General features: G+C 47.6%; 2 protein-coding genes across 4 annotated transcripts in view; both read right to left on the minus strand.

Annotated features, from left to right (window-relative positions):
- LOC132206971 (junctional adhesion molecule C-like) overlaps window positions 1–5032 on the minus strand; it is a 37132-nt gene extending 32100 nt beyond the window's left edge. For 2 of the 3 annotated variants that reach the window (XM_059642114.1, XM_059642113.1), the window contains exon 1: window positions 4754–5032. In XM_059642114.1, the coding sequence (XP_059498097.1) occupies window positions 4754–4976 (223 nt within the window). In that variant the 5' untranslated portion in view covers window positions 4977–5032. Of the gene's footprint in view, window positions 1–3249; window positions 3351–4753 lie in introns of those variants that run through there. The other variant, XR_009443261.1, reaches the window with a different exon arrangement.
- Window positions 5033–8431: 3399 nt separating this feature from the next.
- On the minus strand, window positions 8432–21883 carry LOC132207130 (Fc receptor-like A). The gene is made up of 4 exons (XM_059642307.1): window positions 21505–21883; window positions 11817–12077; window positions 9600–9881; window positions 8432–8829 (listed from the first exon to the last, which is right to left on the minus strand). Exons 1-4 carry the CDS (start codon window positions 21533–21535, stop codon window positions 8432–8434), a joined length of 972 nt encoding a protein of 323 aa, XP_059498290.1. The 5' UTR covers window positions 21536–21883.
- Between the last annotated feature and the right edge of the window lie 1162 nt (window positions 21884–23045).

Below are 23045 nucleotides of genomic sequence, written 5' to 3' on the forward strand. Positions count from 1 at the left end.
TGTAGAGGATGCCACACCGGGTACACATCCGCAACACATCCCTCACACCCCGTCCCCGCCACAACCGCCCAAAGAGGATCCCCCTCGTTCTCACACACCACCCCACCAAACTCCGGATAGAACGCATCATCCTCCGACACTTCCGCCATCTGCAATCCGACCCCACCACCCAAGACATTTTTCCATCCCCACCCTTGTCTGCTTTCCGGGGAGACCACTCTCTCCGTGACTCCCTTGTTCGCTCCACACTGTCTTCCAACCCCACCACACCCAGCACCTTCCCCTGCAACCGCAGGAAATGCTACACTTGCCCCCACACCTCCTCCCTCACCCCTACCCCAGGCCCCAAGATGACATTCCACATTAAGCAGAGGTTCACCTGCACATCTGCCAATGTGGTATACTGCATCCACTGTACCCGGTGTGGCTTCCTCTACATTGGGGAAACCAAGCGGAGGCTTGGGGACCGCTTTGCAGAACACCTCCGCTCAGTTCGCAACAAACAACTGCACCTCCCAGTCGCAAACCATTTCCACTCCCCCTCCCATTCTTTAGATGACATGTCCATCATGGGCCTCCTGCAGTGCCACAATGATGCCACACAAAGGTTGCAGGAACAGCAACTCAAATTCCGCTTGGGAACCCTGCAGCCCAATGGTATCAATGTGGACTTCACCAGCTTCAAAATCTCCCCTTCCCCCACCGCATCCCAAAACCAGCCCAGTTCGTCCCCTACCCCCACTGCACCACACAACCAGCCCAACTCTTCCCCTCCACCCACTGCATCCCAAAACCTGTCCAACCTGTCTCTGCCTCCCTAACCTGTTCTTCCTCTCACCCATCCCTTCCTCCCACCCCAAGCCGCACCTCCATCTCCTACCTACTAACCTCACCCCACCTCCTTGACCTGTCCGTCTTCCCTGGACTGACCTATCCCCTCCCTACCTCCCCACCTATACTCTCCTCCCCATCTATCTTCTTTTCTCTCCATCTTCGGTCCGCCTCCCCCTCTCTCCCTATTTGTTCCAGAACCCTCACTCCATCCCCCTCTCTGATGAAGGGTCAAGGCCCGAAACGTCAGCTTTTGTGCTCCTGAGATGTTGCTGGGCCTGCTGTGTTCATCCAGCCTCACATTTTATTATCTTGGATTCTCCAGCATCTGCAGTTCCCATTATCTCTGATACGCTATCCCATCATTATCCTTATGCTTATCTAAGGACTGTTTAAATGCCCCTAATGTGGCTGAGTTCACTACATTGGCAGGCAGGGTTCTCCACGTCCTCACCACTCTCTGTGTAAAAAGCCTGTCTCTGACATCTGTCTTATATCTATCACCCCTCAATTTGTAGCTATGCCCCCTTGTACAAGCTGAAGTCATCATGCACGGAAAAAGACTCTCACTGTCCACCCTATCTAATCCTCTGATCATCTTGTATGTCTCTAGTAAATCTCCTCTTAGCCTCCTTCTCTCCAATGAGAACAGACCCAAGTCCCTCAGCCTTTCTTCATAAGGCCTGCGCTCCAGACCAGGCAACATCCTGGTAAATCTCCTCTGCACCTTTTCCAATGCTTCCACATCCTTCCTTTAATGGGGTGACCAGAACTGCACACAATATTCCAAATGAGACCACACTAGCGTTTTGTACAGTTGCAGCATGACATCACGGCTTTGGAACTCAGTCCCTCTACCAATAAAACCTAAAACACGTTAAGCCTTTTTAACAGCACTGTCAACCTGTGTGGCAACTTTCAGGGATCTATGTACATGGACACCAAGATCCCTCTGCAAATCCACACTACCAAGAATCCTTCCATTGACATGGTATTCTGCCTTCCTATTATTCCTCCCAAAGTGAATCACCTCACATTTACCCGTATTATACTCCATTTGCGACCTTTCGGCCCAATTCTGCAGTTTATCCAAGTCTCCCTGCAACTTGCAACATTCTTCCAAACTGTCCACCACTCCACTGACTTTAGTGTTATCTGCGAACTTACGAATCCATCCACCTATGCCTGCATCCAAGTCATTTAGAAAAATGACAAACAGCAGTGGTCCCAAAACAGATCCTTGAAGCACACCACTAGTAATCGGACTCCAGGCTGAATATTTTCCATCAACCACCACTCATTGCCTTCTTACAGAAAGCCAGTTTCTAATCCAAATTGCTAATTCTCCCTCAATCCCGTGCCTCTGTATTTTCTCCAATAGCCTATCATGTGGAACCTTATCAAAGGCTTTACTGAAGTCCACGTACACCACATCAACTGCCGAACTTCATCCATATGCTTGGTAACCTTCTCAAAAAACTCAACGAGGTTTGTGAGATACGACCTGCCCTTGACAAATCCATGTTGACTATCTCCAATCAAATTGTTGTTTGCTAGATTATTATAAATCCTATCTCTTCTCAACCTTTCCAAAATTTTTCCTACAACAGACGTAAGGCTCACAGGTCTATAATTGTCTGGGTCATCCCTACTGCCCTTCTTGAACAAGGGTTCAACATTTGCAACCCTCCAGTCCTCTGGCACTAAACCTGTCGACAATGAGGACTTAAAGGTCAAGGCCAAAAGCTGCACCACCTCCTCCCTAGCGTCCCAGGCAATCTTTGGAAAAATTCCATCTAGCCCAGGGGATTTATCTATGTTCACACCTTCTAGAATTGATAACACCTCCTCCTTACTCACCTTAATCCTTTCAATTCTAGTAGCCCGTAACTCAGTCATCTGTTCTACAATATTCTCCTGTTCCTCAGTGAAAACAGATGAGAAATAATCATTTAGCACCACTCCAATCTCCACAGGATCCATACACAACTTCCCACTTCTGTCTTTGACTGGCCCTATTCCTAACCTAGTCATCCTCTTATTCCTCACATACCTATACAAAACTTTAGGGTTCTCCTTTATTTTACCCAGCAATGTCTGCTCATGTCCCCCCCTTGCTCTTCTTAACTGTCTCTTTAAATCCTTCCTAGCTAATCTGTAACTCTCCATCGCCCCATCTGAACCATCTCATCTCATTGTCACATAAGCCTCCCTCTTCCACTTACCAAGAGATACAATTTCTTTAGTAAACCACAGTTCCCTTCCCTCATCACTTCCTCCCTGCCTGACAGGAACATACCTGTCAAGGACATGCAATATCTGTTCCTTAAGCCAGCTCCACATTTCAAATTCTCACCCTAAGGGCAATGTGGGTCAACTGATAGCACATGGATGCAGTGATTCAACAAGGCAACTCACCACCACCTTCTCAAAGCGGGGCAACGTGGGACGGGGACTGCATTGCCCATGTCCCACATGTGAATACATAACTCCCAATGGAGTAGGCCTGCCTGTCATCGTTCACCAAAGATTGCACACTGTTTCTTGTATATAATTTAAGTTCAGTTCATTTTTAGAATCGGGAAGTGAGAAGCAAGCTCAGTCATGGTGAAACTGAGATAAAATGGTGTTATCTCAGATTCTCCAGCATCGGCAGTTCCTACTGTCTCAGTAATGGTGAAACTGAATGGCTCATGAAATCATGCTGAACAGAGACAAAATGCTGTTGTTGGGAGAAGGAAACCAGCCACCCTCACCCAGCATGGAACTCTGTGTGATTCCGAAACAAAAGTGAGGGGAATTACTTCGAATTGCCTTCGAAATAGGTCGTGTAAGTCAGTCTCTTCTCAGAAATGCAGTCTTCTGACAAAGTTCTTTCCAAATTGTGATTTTAAAAATACACCCTGAAAAATACCAAGCCCAAACCTCACCCTGACAATCATCAACACTTGACCAATCACCTCCCTTCACACTCTAAATGCCTGGTATTCTGCCCAAAATCAACACTTTGCTCATTAACATAACACACCTTTATATTTTGGACAGAAGATCAGAAGAGATGGGGCAGGTGTTGGTTCTCCAGCAAAATATCTAACCAAATATTCAGGGGGTGCATGATTTTTGGAAATGACAGGGAGGGAAGCAGTGTGGGTGATATAGCTCTGTACGAGCTGGAATAGATATGGCAGCAACAAGAATGATCGAGCATCAGATGGTGTAGAAGCTATCATGGGCGAGGAGAAAACTATATTGGCTGGAGTTTGGAAGAACGATGGGAGGCATTGAATCTTAGGATGTTCTTGGTAATTGTACTGTGTACAATTCTGTTCACCCTGCTACGGAAAGTTGTTCTGAAGCAGGGAATGGTGCCAAAAACCTTTAGAAGGATATCACCGAGACTAGAAAGTTTGAATTATAACGAGAGGCTGGATAGGCTGGGGGTTTTATTTCTGACACATTGGAGGCTGAGGGGTGACCTCAGAGAGGTTTATAAAATCCTGAGGGGAATATGTAAGGTGATAAAGCCGAGGACTTCTCCCCAGGGTAGTGGGGGCTAAATCTAAAGGGCACTGGATAAGCTGAGATAGGAAAGGTATGTGAGGGGAAACATTTTCACACAGAGGGTGGTGCACATATGGAATGAGCTGCGAGAGGAAATGGTAGCGGTAATGACAACATTCAAAAGAAATTGCCAAATGCAGGCAAATGGGACTTTTTGGGAAACCTGTTCGGCGTGGACAAGTTCGGCTGAAGGGCCTGTTCCATACTGGATACCTCTATGACTCTAATATCCAAGGCTGTGTCACTTTAATCCAAAGTGACGTCTTCAATGACAATACACTAGTTTTGAGAGATCTCATCAGCAGTGGTCCCTGAGCCGATGGATCAGTTACTCTTTGGGAGAGAGTCCTTCTGAACTCACCTATCACTGTGATCTCTATGTCTTCATTGTGCAAAGGGCCTGTCACCTCATTTCTCACCGAGCAATGGTAAATCCCTTTGTCTTTTCTGCTGATGGTTTCAATGTTGTAAACAAGCTTAGTACTGTTGGAAAGCTCCCAGTACAGCTCCACACTTGAGCCCTTGTAGAATTGGTAATAAATCGGCAGAGAGCCATTGGAGACTGAACAGATTAAGGATGCCATATCTCCTTCGATTAGCTCCTTTCCTGATTGAATTACTAGTTCTGGCTTTGACACTGGAATTCCTGCAAATATAAACAAATGTTAGGTCCCTTTGCTTGGCAGAGTTAATTGCAAACTCATCTAAGAACTTAATCACAATCACATCCATTCTCATATCCATTTTTGTATGTTCAGTCTTTGGATGTGTGTCACTGGGTAATCCAGCATTTATTGCCCATCCCTAATTGTACAGAGGGATGTTTCAGGCTGTGGGCTCATTGTCTAAAGGAGACAGGGTAGGACTGAGATGGGGGCAAATGTCTTCACTGGGAGAGTGGAAATCCTGTGGAATTCTTTGTCACAGAATGTGTTTGGGCTGAGAACATTGCTTGCTGTTCAGGAAGGAGTTGGATAGAGTTCACATGGGCCAAGGGGACAGTGGGGGGCAGTGAACTGTGTCAGGTGATCATCCATGATCCCATTGCGCGGACAGAACAGGCTGGAAGGGCCAAATGGCCAACTCCCGTATAATAATTTCCATAATTTTCTGGGGAAGTGAATCCCACAGGCTTCCCACTCTCGAGGTGAAAACATTTCTCCACATATCAATCCTAAATGGGTGACTCATTAACGGGTGACCCCGCCCACGGCCGACGCCGACGGAACCCCGCCCACGGCCGACGCCGACGGAACCCCGCCCACGGCCGACGGAACCCCACCCACGGCCGACGACATCATCGCTCCGCCCACAACCTCCACAGCCTGCAACCCCAGAGGAGACAGCCACCCTGAGCCCTGCCGAATCTTCACCATCCCCCCAGACCTCCCACTGACTGAGGACGAACGGTCAGTCCTGAGCAAGGGGCTCACCTTTGTCCCCCTACAACCACACATCAACGAATACCAGTCACGGTCGGACATAGAGCAGTTTTTCCGCCGTCTTCGCCTGCATGCCTACTTCTTCAACCGGGAACCCAACCCTCCTTCCACTGACCCCTTCACCCGCTTCCAACACAAGTCCTCCTCCTGGACACCACCCCCAGGCCTCCTACCCTCCCTCGACCTCTTCATCTCCAACTGCCGTCGAGACATTAACCGCCTCAACCTCTCCACCCCTCTCACCCACTCCAACCTCTCCCCCGCAGAACGGGCAGCCCTCCGCTCCCTCCGCTCCAACCCCAACCTCACCATCAAACCCGCAGACAAGGGTGGCGCAGTGGTAGTATGGCGTACTGACCTCTACATCGCCGAGGCCAGACGCCAACTCTCCGACACCACCTCCTACCGCCTCCTCGATCATGACCCCACACCCGAGCACCAAACCATCATCTCCAACACCATTCATGACCTCATCACCTCAGGGGACCTCCCACCCACAGCCTCCAACCTCATTGTTCCCCAACCCCGCACAGCCCGTTTCTATCTCCTTCCCAAAATCCACAAACCTGCCTGCCCTGGTCGACCCATCGTCTCAGCCTGCTCCTGCCCCACCGAACTCATCTCCACCTATCTGGACTCCATTTTCTCCCCTTTGGTCCAGGAACTCCCCACCTATGTCCGTGACACCACCCACGCCCTCCACCTCCTCCAGGACTTCCAATTCCCTGGCCCCCAACACCTCATATTCACCATGGACGTCCAGTCCCTGTACACCTGCATTCCGCATGGAGATGGCCTCAAGGCCCTCCGCTTCTTCCTGTCCCGCAGGCCCGACCAGGCCCCCTCCACCGACACTCTCATCCGCCTAGCGGAACTCGTCCTCACACTCAACAACTTCTCTTTTGACTCCTCCCACTTCCTACAGACTAAGGGGGTGGCCATGGGCACCCGCATGGGCCCCAGCTATGCCTGCCTCTTTGTAGGTTACGTGGAACAGTCCATCTTCCGCACCTACACAGGCCCCAAACCCCACCTCTTCCTCCGGTACATTGATGACTGTATCGGCGCCGCCTCTTGCTCCCCAGAGGAGCTCGAACAGTTCATCCACTTCACCAACACCTTCCACCCCAACCTTCAGTTCACCTGGGCCATCTCCAGCACATCCCTCACCTTCCTGGACCTCTCAGTCTCCATCTCAGGCAACCAGCTTGTAACTGATGTCCATTTCAAGCCCACCGACTCCCACAGCTACCTAGAATACACCTCCTCCCACCCACCCTCCTGCAAAAACTCCATCCCCTATTCCCAATTCCTCCGCCTCCGCCGCATCTGCTCCCACGATAAGACATTCCACTCCCGCACATCCCAGATGTCCAAGTTCTTTAAGGACCGCAACTTCCCCCCCACGGTGATTGAGAACGCCCTTGACCGCGTCTCCCGCATTTCCCGCGACACATCCCTCACACCCCGCCCCCGCCACAACCGCCCCAAGAGGATCCCCCTCGTTCTCACACACCACCCTACCAACCTCCGGATACAACGCATTATCCTCCGACACTTCCGCCATTTACAATCCGACCCCACCACCCAAGACATTTTTCCATCCCCACCCCTGTCTGCTTTCCGGAGAGACCACTCTCTCCGTGACTCCCTTGTTCGCTCCACACTGCCCTCCAACCCCACCACACCCGGCACCTTCCCCTGCAACCGCAGGAAATGCTACACTTGTCCCCACACCTCCTCCCTCACCCCCATCCCAGGCCCCAAGATGACATTCCACATTAAGCAGAGGTTCACCTGCACATCTGCCAATGTGGTATACTGCATCCACTGTACCCGGTGCGGCTTTCTCTACATTGGGGAAACCAAGCGGAGGCTTGGGGACCGCTTTGCAGAACACCTCCGCTCAGTTCGCAACAAACAACTGCACCTCCCAGTCGCAAACCATTTCCACTCCCCCTCCCATTCTCTTGATGACATGTCCATCATGGGCCTCCTGCACTGCCACAATGATGCCACCCGAAGGTTGCAGGAACAGCAACTCATATTCCGCCTGGGAACCCTGCAGCCATATGGTATCAATGTGGACTTCACCAGTTTCAAAATCTCCCCTTCCCCCACTGCATCCCTAAACCAGCCCAGTTCATCCCCTCCCCCCACTGCACCACACAACCAGCCCAGCTCTTCCCCCCCACCCACTGCATCCCAAAACCAGTCCAACCTGTCTCTGCCTCCCTAACCGGTTCTTCCTCTCACCCATCCCTTCCTCCCACCCCCAGCCGCACCCCCAGCTACCTACTAACCTCATCCCACCTCCTTGACCTGTCCGTCTTCCCTGGACTGACCTATCCCCTCCCTACCTCCCCACCTACACCCTCTCCACCTATCTTCTTTGCTCTCCATCTTCGGTCCGCCTCCCCCTCTCTCCCTATTTATTCCAGTTCCCTCCCCCCATCCCCCTCTCTGATGAAGGGTCTAGGCCCGAAACGTCAGCTTTTGTGCTCCTGAGATGCTGCTTGGCCTGCTGTGTTCATCCAGCCTCACATTTTATTATCTTGGAATCTCCAGCATCTGCAGTTCCCATTATCTCTGACTCATTACCCTGTGCTGTTTGTCTCTGCAGCTCTAATATATGGCTGTGGATGTGGGGAATGATGATAATCTGTCTCTACTTTGAATCCTTCACAGTTTAAAGAAAGGAACAATAATAAACGGTACTCACGCCTGATGGACAAATGGAGCTGATTACTGCGTTTCCGCACCTTACTGCCCGTAACTTCGCAATGGTAAGTACCCGAGTCGGCCGGACGAGCTGGCTCAGAGATGGAATTGCTGTGGTCGGACGGAGACTGGATAGGGATCCCATTTCTGTAAAAGCTGTACCGCAAGGAAGCTTCGGAGAGATTCTCTTCAACCAAGCACATCAGCTTAAACCATTGACCATCAACTAGCTGTCCCTCAGGATACACGGTCAGCTTAGGGACAGCGAATGCCTCTGGAAAGCAAAAGGACATGTTTCTGTTTGAGCTGTAGAGTGTCTGAGCTTGGGAAAGCTCAGTGATTAGAATGAGAGCAAGAAAATCCTGAGACAGAGTCAGCACGGGAGACTCCTAACCTCCTTCAAGGTCAATGAAGGCGGTTAGCATCATGTCAGGTGAAGCTCAGATTTGGTGATGACCACAACACGTTTGGAATGAAAACGTGCAACCACAGTGAGAGCGTTGTGTCTGGTTCACCCATTCTCCACATTGTTGGAGGGATGTGTTAGCACTGGGAGAGGGTGCAGAGGGAGATTTATCAGGAGGGGGATGGAGAGTTTCAGTGATGGAGAGAGATTGAACAGACTAGGATTGTTCTCCTTACATCCGTGGAGATTGAGACAGGGAGACATTATTGAGAGGTATAAAATGATGAAGAGCATAGGTCGAGAATACAGGAAGAAACTTGTTTTCCCTTTGGTAGAGGGACCAATGGCCCAGGCAGTGGGCATAGACATTAAAGATAGGGGGCAGGAAGTTTAGAGGCGTTGTGAGGAAAAACACTTTCACTCACCGAATGTGGAACTCACTGCCAGTAAGGGTGGGAGAGACAGAAACCCTCATCACATTGAAGAAGTGTTTAAATGCTCCCTCACGATGCCAATGCTCTGGGGCCAAGTGCTGGGGAAATGGGGATTAGAGAATAGTGAGGTGGCTGTTTCTGACTCAATGGGCTGAAAGGCCTTTAATTTGTGCTGGAGACTCTGCAATAATGACAGATACTTACCTTTAACGGAAATGTGAACATTGTCGCTCCTCTTCCACAGATCAGAATTTGTCTCGATCGCTTCACAGGCGTAATTCCCAGAAACGTTTGCAGCTGCTGCGTTGATTGTGTACACACCGCCAGCATCCGGCGCTGTCTCCAGGGCGCTGCCATCTCTGTAAAATGTGTAGTGAAGCCAGATGGAGCGCCGTGCTCTCCGAGCAATGCACGTCAGCGTGACCCGGAGCCCCTCAAATACTTCAGCCGCCGGCTCCACCCTCAGTACGGGCTTGGCAAAGCGTTCTGGAATGTAACACACAGTCGGGGCTCATCTATCAACTGTTATAGTCACAGACCGAAAGGCACAGCAGTGATGAGGGGCAAAGAAGGTGGGCATTTAGTGACAAATGTCAGGGGACAGTGCAAAACATTATCCTTCTTTTGCTTTCCAAATATGAAATTCTGTCTCAAAGCCATAAAAAAAACATAGAATCAGGCCCTTCTGCCCAACTCGTCCATGCTGACCCAGTTTCCTAAGCTAATCTTCCATTCACAACCATTTGGTCTGTTGCCCTCCAAGCCTTTCCAGTTCAAATACCTCATATTGACACAGAGGTAGAGAAAGACCATAGGACAAAGTTATTTAAAGACATGAGGAGGATAAACATTTGCCTTGCTCCCATCCCAGGATTCCAAAAAACAAAAGGGAATTGAGCTATTGGGAGAGGGTGCATCAGCTGAAGCATTGGAAGCAGATGGGTCACCTTTGAGGTGTATAAAATCATGAGGGGCATAGATAAGGTAAATAATCAAATTCCCACGTGAGGGCAATCCAAACCTGGAGGTTTAAGGTAACAGGGGAAAGATTTAAAAGGGACCTGAGGGGTAACTTTCTCACAGAGCGGGAGGTGCATGCATGGAAGGAACTGCCAGAGGAAGTGGTGGAGGTGAGGACAATTACAACATTTAAAGACATTTGGATGGATACACGATTGGAAATGTTTCGAGGGATATGGGCCAAACACAGGCAAATGAGACAAGTTCACTTTGGGAAACCTGGTCAGCGTGGGTGAGTTAGGATAAAGGGCACGTTTCTGTGCTGTGTGATTGTATGACCCTATTTAGTGATGATGGATCACAATGATTGACATGGGTCACATCGACAGATTGCAACTTTCTCAGCTACACAGAGACAAAGGCTTGTCTAATGAGGGGAGACTGAGCAGGTTGGTCAGAGTTTAGAAGGATGAGAGAAGATTCCATTGCTGTGTGTTGGGTAGCTCAGTTGGCTGGTTAGCTGGTCTGTGATCCACAATTGTTCCAACAGTGTGTGGTTCAAATCCCACACTGGCTGGAGTGACCACAATGGAACCTCTTTCTCAGAATCTCCCCTTGCCTGAGGTGTGGTGACCCTCAGGTTAAACCACCTCCTACTCCCCTCCCTCACTAATGGGACAGTGGGACCACAGTGACTTTACTACCTTTGCCATTGCTCACAAACCATTAAAGGCAGTTTGGGTTAACAGGGCCATTAAGAAGGCATATGGGACATTAGCCTTTGTCAGTGAAGGCATAGATTATAAAAGTGGGGAGGTGATGTTGGAGCTGAATAGGACTTTGGTGAGGCCACAGCTGGAGCACTGTGTGGCAGTCCGGATCACCGCAGAAAGGATGTGATTGCACTGGAAGAGTTGCAGAGGAGATTCCCCAGTACGTTGCCTGGGCTGGAGCATTTCAGCGATGAAGAGAGACTGGGTAAACTCGGGCTGTTTTCTTTAAAGAAGAGAAGGCTGAGGGGGGACCTGATTGGGGTGTGTAAGATGATGAGGGGCATAAACAGAGGGAGTAAGAAGCAGGTTTTCCCCTTATTCAAACGGCCAATAACAAGGCAGGACATCCTTTTAAATTGAAAGGCACTAGATTTAGAGGGAAACTTGAGGCTTGTAATACCCAGAGGATGGTGGGAATGTGGAATGCACTGCCTGGGAGGGTTGTTGAGGTAGGAAACTCCCAAATACTTAAACAATACTTGGATGAGCACTTCAAGTGTCAGAACGTTCAAGGTTGTGGAGGCCTCGCGCTGGGGACAAAAGAACTCGTGTCACTTTAGCAGTACACACAGGATGGAATAAAGAGATTCTGCTGTACTTTGTGACTTAGAATACCTCCAGTGTTTAAATTAAAAATCAAGAGAAATACGCACATTGCCTACCACAGAATGGAATATCAGGTACGTACCTTGAACTTGAACGTGAACATGTTGTGATTCTGACCCATCAATTTTGCAACTGTACAATCCACTGTCATCGGTGCTTTTTACTTTAATGCGATATGAAAATTCATCTGTTGTAGACTTCATTGAATGGATCTTCTTTCCATTTCTATAAAAGGTAAAGTCCTGCTTTGTCCTCCAATAATAGTATTGGCGCTGACAATTCAGTTCCAGTGTCTCTCCTTCCAAAGGTGAAACTGGGACAACATAGAAAGCCACTCGTCCAGCTAAGATCAAAAGCAAAGTCACATCATTACACTGGGAACTGCTCCTACAACATTCGTTATCACATTGTTTCCAAAATGGATTTTCAAGCATCAGTCCTGCCAAACTATTCCCAATATTTTATACAATCCAGCCCAGACAACTACTGTCAGAGATAATGGGAACTGCAGATGCTGGAGAATCCGAGATAACAAAGTGTGGAGCTGAATGAACACAGCAGGCCAAGCAGCACCTGAGCAGCACAAAAGCTGATGAAGGGTCGAGGCCTGAAATGTCATGTTTTGTGCTCCTCAGATGCTGCTTGGCCTTCTGTGTTCATCCAGCTCCACACTTTGTTATCTCAGACAACTACTGTCAATCTTTTTGCAACTTAGATGGAGTGTTGAAGATCGATTTGCTCTCCTGACCTGAGGATGATCCATAAAACAGGGCATCAGGGAGGCTCAGTGGCTCGCACTGATGCTGCATAGCCCTAGCAACACAGGATCGATTCCACCGTTGGGTGACTGCGTGGAGATTGCACGCTCTCCCTTTGTGTGAGAGTTTCCTTGAGGTGCTCCAGTCTCCTCCCACAGTCCAAAGATGTGCAGGTTAGATAGATTGGCCCTGGCAAATTGCTCATAATGCGTCCAAGGGTGTACCGGCTCAGGTGGATTAGCCATGGGAAATACAGGGTTAGAGATGGGATGGCCCTGGGTCTGGGTAGTTGCACTTCAGAGGGTCAGTGTGGACTTGATGGACTGAAAGGCCTGCTTCCGCAATGTCGGGATTTTATCATTCTATGACCACAAGAAACAGGAGCGCAAGGATGGCATTTGACCATTGAGTCCCCTCCACCTTTCAGTGACATAAGACCTGAAGATTATAAGATGTAGGATCAGAATGAGGTCATGAGGTCATGATCATGTTGAAAGGTGGAGAGGAATCGATGGCCAAATGGCATAATACTGTTCCTGTTACTTATAGTCTTATGGCTCCTCCTCAGGTCAGGGGAACAAACCTGTACTGAAGGTCCAGAAGATGTAGGATCAGAATGGGGTAATTCAGCCTGTCGATTCTACAAGCGATGTACGTTCTAGGTAATGGGGGAAAAGTTTAAAGGAGGTGTGAGAGGCAAGTTCTTTTTACACAAAGGTCGGTAAGTGCCTTCAATGCACTGCCAGAGGAGGTGGTGGAGGTGGATACAACAGCAGCATTTAAGAGGCATCTTTACAGGTACATGGCCAGTCATGGAATAGAGGGATATGGACAGCTTCGAGGGAAAGGGTTCAGCTCAGTAAGGCATCATGTGTTAGCACAGCCTTTTGGGCTTAAGGGCCTGTTCCTACACTGTTCTGTTGTTTGTTTCTTGAATACTGTACACTCCACTTCCATGGGCCTTTCTATGTAAATGAAATTCGAAGTTCACTTAGCAGTGATGACATCTTCAACAATTTCGCTTTTGACCATGCACTATATAGCACACAGTGATAATACCCACCAGTTTCATGTGTAAGTGAAATACTTTCCATTTTTGGACCAAGAACAATTCCTCCTTGGTCAGCACACATTACAATTTTAAAGTCTCTCCTTCTTTTACGAACCCACTTCAAGATGGCGACCGAGCCGAGCATTTCAGCCAGGGCCCATCCGCTCTGACCATTTCATTCTCTTTTTTCATTTTCCTCTTTTCTGTCTTTGTGTTTTTTTTTCTGTTTTCTTCTCCTGGTCTCAGCGTGGACACAGCGAGGCTTTCTCTCAGCTCGGTGTGGTGGCTTCCCAGCCCGGGGTGGGAGGCATTCAGCAGCCCATAGCAATCTCTCAAACCCAACGTCCGAGATAGCTGGTGGAGAAAGCAGGCCCCAATGCCACATAATACGGTGTGGAGCTGGATGAACACAGCAGGCCAAGCAGCATCTTAGGAGCAAGAAAGCTGGTGTTTCGGGCCGAGACCTGCCTACCCAGTGACCAGAACTGCCAGCAGCTTCTGCCTGGGCATGTTCCACGGGCAGCAGGAGATCAGAGGCAGCACAGCGGCTGCGATGGTATCACAGCCCGATGTAGGAAGAACAAGCGGGGAGGAGGGTTCCTGGGCATTTGCAGCGGTAGCCATGAGGCTGGGCAGCTGAGTTCCCTCAGAGAGCGAGCTGCACAGAGGGGACTGGGGCCCAGCAAGCACTCATTAAAAACTGCTGAAGTTTTCACTTGATTCCTTTATTTTTCTAGTTTATATTAAGAAATACTTCAATGTTAACTATTACCTTATTTCTTTATTTCTCTACTTCTTCTATGAAGGTCTGTAATTGCTAACTAATGAAACATTGTTTCCCTTATTGTTTTGTACTTAGTCACATCCAATACAAGAAATAGGCAAGGGAACCAGCAATATAAAGGAAGATTGCAAGAGTTTCTTTCAACATATAAATGGCTAAAGAGAGGCAAAAATGGGCTTTGGTCTGCTGGAAAATGATGGTGAATCAGTAGTCATGGGGAACAAAGAAATGGCTGAAGAACTGAATAAACACTTTGCATCAGTCTTCAAGGTGCAAGTCACAATCAACATCCAAAAATTCAAGAGAGTCAGTGGGACGGCAGAGATGAGTATGGTGGCCCTCACCAAGGAGAAGGTGCAAGAAAAACTGAATGGACTGAAGGTGGATAAATCACCTGGACCAGATGGACTACACCCCACAGTTCTGAGTGAGAAAGCTGAAGAGATAGTGGAGGTGTTAGTTGTGGTCTTTCAGGAATCACTGGAGACAGGGACGGAGCCAGAGGACTGGAAAATCACGAGTGTAACCTCAGTTTAAGAAGGGAGTAAGGCAAAAGGTGGGAAATTACAGGCTGATTGGCCTGACCTCGGCCATTGTTAAGATTTTGAGCGTATTGTGAAGAATTACATTTCTGAAAACTTGGAAGTGCATGGTAAAATAGGACACAGCCAGCATGGTTACCTGGCAAATCTGTTAGAATTTTTTGATGCAGTAACAGACAGGTTAGACCAAGGAGAAGCAATAGATGTTACCGACCTGGACTGGCAGAAGGCCTTTGGCAAGGTGCTGCACAAAAGGTTGCTGAGGAAGATAAGGGACTATGGTGTTGGAGGCAAGGTACCAGCATGAATAGAAGATTGGCTGCCTGGCAGGAAGGAGAGAGAGCGGTGATAAAAGGGTCCTACTTGGATGGTAGCCAGTGACAAGTCTAGATCTACAAGGGTCAGTCACAAGGTCTTCACTTTATGAAACAATGACCTAAATGAAGGAACTAAGGGCATTCTGTCTAAGTTTAGCGATGATACAAAGATAGGTGGGGCCACAGGTAGTACTGAGGAGGTGGGGAGGCTGCAAAAGGATTTAGACAGGTCAGGACAGTGGGCAAAGGATCTGTAGATGAAATACAATCTGGGCAAGTATGGGATCATTCACTTTGGTAGGAAGAATAAAAGTATAGACTATTTTTCCAGACGGGGAGAAAATTCAGAAATCTGAAGTGCAGAGGGACTTGGGAATCCTAGTCCAGATTTTCCTAAGGTAAACTTGCAGGTTGAGTTGGTGGTTAGGAAGGCAAATGAAATGTTGGCATTTATTTTGTGAGGACTGGAACATAAAAGCGAAGATGTAATTTTGAAGCTATATAAGGCTCTTCTCAATCCACATTGGGATTACTGTGAGAAATTTTGGGCCCCATATGTCAGGAAAGATACACTGGCCCTGGAATGGGTCCAGAGGAGGTTCACGAGAATGATCCAGGAATGAAAGGCTTAACATATGAGGAATGTTTGTGGACTCTAAATATTTATCAGTGGTGTTTTGAAGGATAACTGGGTATCAAACTGAAACTTACAAAATACTGAAAGGCCTGGCTAGAGTGAACATTGGAAATATGTTTCCATTGGCAGGACCAGACGAGGACCTGAGGGCACAACCTTGGAGTAAAGAATGAGGAGAAATTTCTTCAGCCAGAGAGTGATGAATCTATGGAATTCATTGTTACAGAAGGCTGTGGAGGCCAGGCCAGAGAGAGATAGATTCTTGATTGTCAAGGGGATCAAAGGTTATGTACAGAAGGCAGGAGAAAGGAGTTGAGAAACTTATCAGCCGTGATTGAATAGTGGAGCAGTTTCAATGGGCTGAACGGCCTAACTCCTGCTCCAATGTCTTAATGTCTAAAACCGCACTAGAAGAGGGTCCATATTGGATCTTGTATTGGCTAATGAGCCTGGCCAGGTGAGAGGCCATTCAGTTGGAGTGCCTTTTGGAAACAGTGATCACAGGTGCTTATGTTTTAAGATAGCTATGAACAAGGATAAACCAGGACATTGAAGGAAGTTAATAAATTGGGGGAGTGCAAATTATGCCATTATTAGGCAACAGTATCAGAGAGTGATAGTTGGAAGGAGCTGTTATTAGGCAAGTCCACATTTGGTCAATGTCGCTGGAAGGGCCTGTTTCTGTGCTGTATATCTCTGAGATTATCTTAGTCTCCAATTGGTGCCTCATTATTTTGAGACTGTATCCTCTGCTCCTATACTCTCCCATGATGGGGCAACATCCTCTTGGCATTGACACTGCCAAATCTCTATATGTTTCAATGACACCACCTCTCATTCTTCTGAATTCCAGTGAGTATAGTCCCAACATTTTTAGTCTTTTCTCCTGAGACAATCTTTCCAGACCAAGGTCCAGCCCAAATGAACCCTCTCTGAATTGCCTCCAATGAAATGAAATGTTTGCTTAACGGGAGCAAAACTGATCACAGTGCACCAGTTATGATTTCATCAGCACCTGTACAGTTGCAAGAAGACATCCCTACTCTTATACCCCAGCCCCCTTGAAATAATGGTCAATATTCCATAAGCCCTTCTTGATTATGTGCTGCCCCATGTGCGAGCTTTCTCAGTTTCATGCACAAGTCCTTTCCCCCTGCTACCAGTCCTTTTGCATTGGAGCTTTCTGCAGTTTCTCTCCAATTAAATAATACTTCGTTCTTTTGTTCTACTTTCCAAAATAATCACAAATTTGATTTCTTCTTCCAAAACAACCTGTTTGAAGTCTCACACCCATTTGAAGTATTGTGGCGGAGTTAAACATTGTGCAGATTTACTGAATGGTCTCTGTCCAATGTGACCAAGTCAATGAAACTGGTCACTGATCCTCATTGAAACTGGTGGTGTATCCACACAGGAAAAGAGTTGAAAATGATTCTGGTGCCCAATCTTTGAGAGAGTATCTCTAACTCCGGACCTGAAGGACTGGGATCAAGTCCCATTTGAAGCATGTTTTGGAAAAGGTCGCTTAAAAGATTGTACAGCAAGACTTCAAATTTCCAAACAATTATTCAAGAAATCAGCAGTTCCCTCCTACCTTGGGTGTTCCCACAGAGAGCGAGATTCACTGGAAAACAGAAGGGAATTGAAATGCAAATGTCATTATTTGTGACAGTGTCCTGGAAATGGCAAAGTAAAGACAATGTCAAAGCAATGAGTGCGGAAGCAGCAGAGAAACAGCATATGCCCTTTCGGTAACTCAATGGGCACCGGTAACTGTTAAATCTCATTGAAGTGGAGGCAGAAATAGGAATTGACATGAAGTGCATGGTGGCACCATTGGTTTCTCGCCCTTGTTTCAATCCCCCTTCAACTTGTGCTTTGTACCCTTCGTCTTTTATTTATCCCCGCATCTTCCCCTCCTATTTTCTCTCTCTTTCGGTTCCCAGTCACCATGCCATTCTTCATAACCAAGCAAAGGACTCCACATTTCTAGGTTTTTAAATAAGAAAGTGCATTTGGGAAGACTTTGGAGCCCATTGTAAAGGATGAGATTTCTGAATATTTGGAATTGTATGGTAAAATAGGGCAAAGTCAGCATGGTTTCAGGCATGGGAGTTCATGCCTGACAAAATCTGCTGTAATTCTTTGAGCAAGTAATGAACAGGGTAGACCAAGGAGAACCAATGGATGTTATCTACCTAGACTTCAAGAAGGACTTTGGTGATGTGCCACACAGGAGGCTGCTAAGTAAGATAAGGGTCCATGGTGTTAGAGGCATGGTGCTGGCATGAATAGATGATTGGCCGTCTGGCAGAAAGCAGAGAGTGGGGTTAATGGGGTCTTCTTCAGGATGGCAGCTGGTGTTCCGCAAAGGTCAATGTGGGAGCCACAAATTTTCATTTTGTACATTAATTGTCCAGATAAAGCTACTGTGGGCATTCTGGCTAAGTTTGCAGATGATACAAAGATAGGTGGAGGGACAGGTAGTGATGAGGAGATGGCAAAGCTGCAGAACGATTTGGACAGGTTAGGAAAGTGGGCAAAGAACTAACAGATGGAGTACAACATGGACAAGTGGAAGATAATGCACTTTGGTAAGAAGAATGAAAGCATGGACTATTTTCTAAATGGGGAGAAAATTCAGAAGTCTGAAGTGTAAGGAGACTTGGGAGTTCTTGAGACTTGGGACAATAAGTTTAGAAACGGCAAAAGGAGGCTGCTCTCTCCATACTTTTTGAGCACTTCCAACTAAATTGTTCCATTCAAAGGTACAGGAACAGACCATTCAGCCCTTCCAGCTTGTTCCACCATGCAATGGCTGATCTGCGGCCAAGCTCCATTTCCAGGCCTTTGGCCCTTTCCCCTGCATATTGTTGCTGAACAAATATTGATCCCACTCAGACTGAAAACTAACAACTGACCCAGCATCCAATGCCATTCGTCGGAGGGATTTCCAAACCTCTCCCACCCTTCGTGTGCAGAAGTACTTCCCAATGTCTCTCCTGAACAGTCTGGTTCTAATTCTCAGACAATGTCCTCCCCATTTCTAGAATCCCTGAACAGTGGAAATAGTTTATCTTTACCCACCTTGTCTTTTCCTGTTAACATGTTTGATCAGGTCACCTTTGACCTTCTAAATTCTGGAGAAAACCGGCCTCATTTGTGTAAAATCTACTCATAACTTAGCCCCTAAAGCCCAGGTCTCGTGCTTGTAAATGAACATTGTACTCTCTCCAAGGCCAATCTATCCTTCCTAACGTGTGGTTCTCAGAACTGCTCCAAGTGGGGTCTAAACAGGGTTTTGTACAACTGCAGCGTTATTTCCTGAGTCCTTGTACTCCTGTCCTCTCGATATAAAGACAAGCTGTATTGAACATGAGTCAGTCCCCATTTGGAATATCGTGGACAGCTCTGGTAGCCACACTGCCAGGGGGATGTGAAAGATTTGAAGCAGGTATAGAAACACTTCACCACGACATTAACCAAGAGGAGAGATTGGACAAACTCAATCTGTTTTCACTTGGAAGTTGAAGGATGAGGAGCAACCACAGATAGAATGGATAGTCGGAGATTTTTCTTCCCAGGGAATTAATGTCCATTTCCAACAGACGCAGGTTTCAGGTAAAAGGGGGAGAGTTTAAAGGAGATGTGAGAGGCAGTTTTCTTTTTTACACAGAGGGTGGTAAGTGTCTGCAATGCCCTGCCAGAGGTGATGGTGGAGGCAGATACAACAGCTTCATTTAACAGGCACCTTGACAGATACATGACCAGGCTGGGAATACAGGGATAGGGACAGCCTGGAGGCAAAGGGGTTTCAGGTTAGAAAGGCATCATGTGTTGGTGCAGTCTTGGTGGGTTCCTGTTCTTTGCCTTTATCTTTGTCTCATTCCATCAGCTCTTGGTTATTTTCTGAACCTGTTTGTGACATTGTAACGATCTACGCACCCAGTCCACTCCAACAGGCTCTTTGAACATTCATTGTATTTCACTTCATTCCACCTAGAAAACACCCTCATCTATCTGCCATTGGTCCAAAATGAATCACCTCACACTGATAGTCTAGAATGGCATCATGGGTCGGCACGGACAATGTGGGCCGAAAGGCCTGTTCCTGTGTTGTACTGTTCGATGCTCCACCATAATAAAGCATGGGACGATTCTACCCCCACAGATAGCAACCACAAATCCTAATTCCCATCCCCAGTGTGGATGCAAGTTTTCCTCAACCCTAATCTGTCAGAGAACAAGCAGAATCTGGACTGAGAAACGTGACCAATTTGTACCAATTTGAACCACAAAACTGGCGCTGACTCTGGGAGAGCAGCGCTCCCCTTGGAAAGGAAATACAAAAATCACTGGAGAAACGCAGCAGGTCGAGCAGCATCTGTGGGGAGAGAAACAGACGTGGGCCGTTAGGAAACCTGGTCGCGATGGACAAGTTGGGCCGAAGGACCTCGTTCCGTGATACATGACTCTGTGACTCCAGTTCATGTCGCTGTCCGGAATCAGTCTGTTCCCTGTTCGCTGGGAATTTCGTATTCGAAGCAGATCTAAGCACAGCGTGAATGCGTCCCTCGGCCAGTCCCCATGCCCGGAGTCCTCGCTGCTTCTGAGATTGGAGAGAAAATGCAGCCAGCATCTGTCTGACCGCCAGCTTCGAGACTGAGAGACAGGAAACCTCCCCAAGACATGGCACCCAGACACTCTCAACACCTCCCCCCACCCCCCGGCCCGCCACCCGCGAGGAGGAAGCCCATATCAGCCCTGCAAGGTGTTTGCAAGCTGCGCTTCAGCAGAGTTCAGCGGCCAGTGCAGAGGTTGTACAGATTTCTGTAGCTGGCGTGACAATGATATATCGTCACGTCTCTTTCTGCTGTTCAACCTGCAACATTTGTGGCTGAAGTCGGCATCACTGCAGAAAGTGAAAGCAAAGCAAATTTCGCAGCCCACCAAGACACAATTACTCTGCATCGCCCCGGCCTTAACATGCCCCCGTTATGTCGAGTCCCCTTTTGCCACAGTTAACACCTTTGTCCTGCACCATCACTGATCTGTTCCACTCACCCCTCCTCTGTCCAAACTATTAAAACCCCGACTTTTCCCACCCCTCTCGGTTCGGAGAGTTCGCTGCACTCAAAAGTTAACTTTGTTTCTCTTTCTCTCTCTTCTGCCCGAGTTTCTCCAGCGCGTTCTGCCTTTAGAAACTGTGACATTAACTCTGTTCCCGCCTCTCCCATCACATCTGTTTCTTGTTTTTGTTCCCCCACCCCCCGCCCAATCCTCAGGCTGACACTCCTGAATCAGAAATGAATACAGCAGCATCGCCAGTTTGCATGTAGACAACTTTTGGACACACCGTCTAAAAGCGTTGAACTGATATTTCCAGTGTTCAGCACATCCACACCGCGCCACTGACCGTCTGGTTTTGACATCAAAGGGTTTTTCAAACAAAAAAAAATGTTCAGACGATGAGTGCTGGGACAGGACCAGGAATACAATGATCTGAATCACAGTATTCATAAACACAAAAACTATGGGGAATGCTGGAGATCTAACAAAAACAGAAAGTTCTGGAGAAACTCAGCAGATCTGGCAGCATCCATGGAGACAGACAGAGGAGTAAGACAGAGTTAATGTTACAGGTTATAAACACAGAAATAACTGGTCTAAGTGTGACAAACCTTCTCTAAACTGTTTCCAACGCATTAACATCCTTCTATGAGGATAGTTGAGCAACACCGTACAGTACTGCAGATGTGGAAACACCAATCTCCTCTAGAACTGAAGCATAACCTCGCGACCCTTACATTCAGTTCCCCTCACTATGAGCCAGAACATCCTGTGAGCTTTCCAGATCGCTTGCTGCCGCTGTGCACCAGCCTTCCATCCTCACAGAACTGGCCGCCTGCAATGTGTTGATTTTCCCACTGGCACACTGTCAGAAAGTTGAGTGTGTTTCTTCTTTGGTTCTGAACGAGAAAAGGGAAATGTAGTGGCAGAGGGAACAGCTGTGTTGCTGTTTTGATGCAGTTTCCACTCAATGTTCCATTCAATCTCCACCCTCTGGGGGCGACTGTAAACAGCACGAGTGGTGGCACCACTTTGAGCAGACACCCCTCGGCCTCTGAAAAGGAAACCCCACATCAGCCCTACAACGTCTTTGCAAGCTGAGCTTTATCAGAGTTCAGCAGTCAGCACCCAGGCTGAATAGACCCCTGCAAGCATCATGACGATGATATATTGTCAGGGCTGTCAGCCTTTAAACCAGCAACATCTGTGACTGAAACAGAAATCACTGGAGAAAGTGAAGCAAATTCCACAGCTCACCAAGCACAGTTACTCTCCATTCCCGTCACCTCACTACATCTCCGTTTTATATCACTATTTACCTTTCTGCAGAATTAATAACCCCTTTGCCCTTTGCACCATCACTGGTCTGTTTCACTAACCCTCCTCTGCTGAAAGTATTACAAACACCATTTTCCCATCCTGTGCTGTTAAAAACAGATTATTTATGAAAATAAATAGACAGACAATCTATGCTGACATGGACTGGGACTGCGATGATCTGAATCGCAGTCTTGATGACACAAAAACTGAGGGCTGCTGGAGATCTAAAGCAAAAGCAGAAAGTGCTGGAAGAACTTACCAGGTCGGGCAGCATCTGTGCAGAGAGAGAGAAAGAGAGTTAACATTATAGGTTATAAACACTGAAAGTGCTGGAGAAACTCAGCAGGCCTTTTAGCACCTGTGGAGAAAGAGAAATAGAGAAAAAAACAGATGTAACATTACAGGTTATAAACACAGAAATAACAGGTATAAGTGTGACAAACCTAGTCTGACCTGCCTCTGATGTAATCGCTTCCTGCTGTAAGGACAGGGAGCCGCACTGGATAATGTTGCAGATGCAGAAACACCAATCCCCTACGACACTGAAGCATAATCTCCCACATTAGTATTTAATTCCTCTCACAATGAATCAGAAGATCCTGCAAACCTTCCTGATTGCTTGCAGTAACTGTTTACTGAACTTCTATTCTTACAGAAATGACCACCCCAATGCACAGTCTCTCAGAAAATTGTTATTTGATTCTGAAAGGTAAAGAAGGGGATTGCAGTGACAGATGAGCAGAGGATGCTGTGGGGCAAGAGGTTTCCATTCTGAAAAGGTCATGCTCAGTGGAGCTCAGAAGGTGACGGGGGATTGAGGAAGTGAGATTGT

The sequence above is a fragment of the Stegostoma tigrinum genome, chromosome 44 (assembly GCF_030684315.1).
Source record: "Stegostoma tigrinum isolate sSteTig4 chromosome 44, sSteTig4.hap1, whole genome shotgun sequence".
Taxonomy (NCBI): domain Eukaryota; kingdom Metazoa; phylum Chordata; class Chondrichthyes; order Orectolobiformes; family Stegostomatidae; genus Stegostoma; species Stegostoma tigrinum.

What these genes read in the sequence shown, in the direction of transcription:
- LOC132207130 (XM_059642307.1), bottom strand. Translation starts at nt 21,535, where the DNA reads ATGTTAATGCGTTGGAAACAGTTTAGAGAAG. An exon ending in TTGGAAACAGTTTAGAGAAG is followed by an intron (nt 12,078 to 21,504) that starts GTTTGTCACACT and finishes TTTTGATCTTAG; the next exon opens with CTGGACGAGTGGCTTTCTAT. An exon ending in TGTTCACATTTCCGTTAAAG is followed by an intron (nt 8,830 to 9,599) that starts GTAAGTATCTGT and finishes TTTGCTTTCCAG; the next exon opens with AGGCATTCGCTGTCCCTAAG.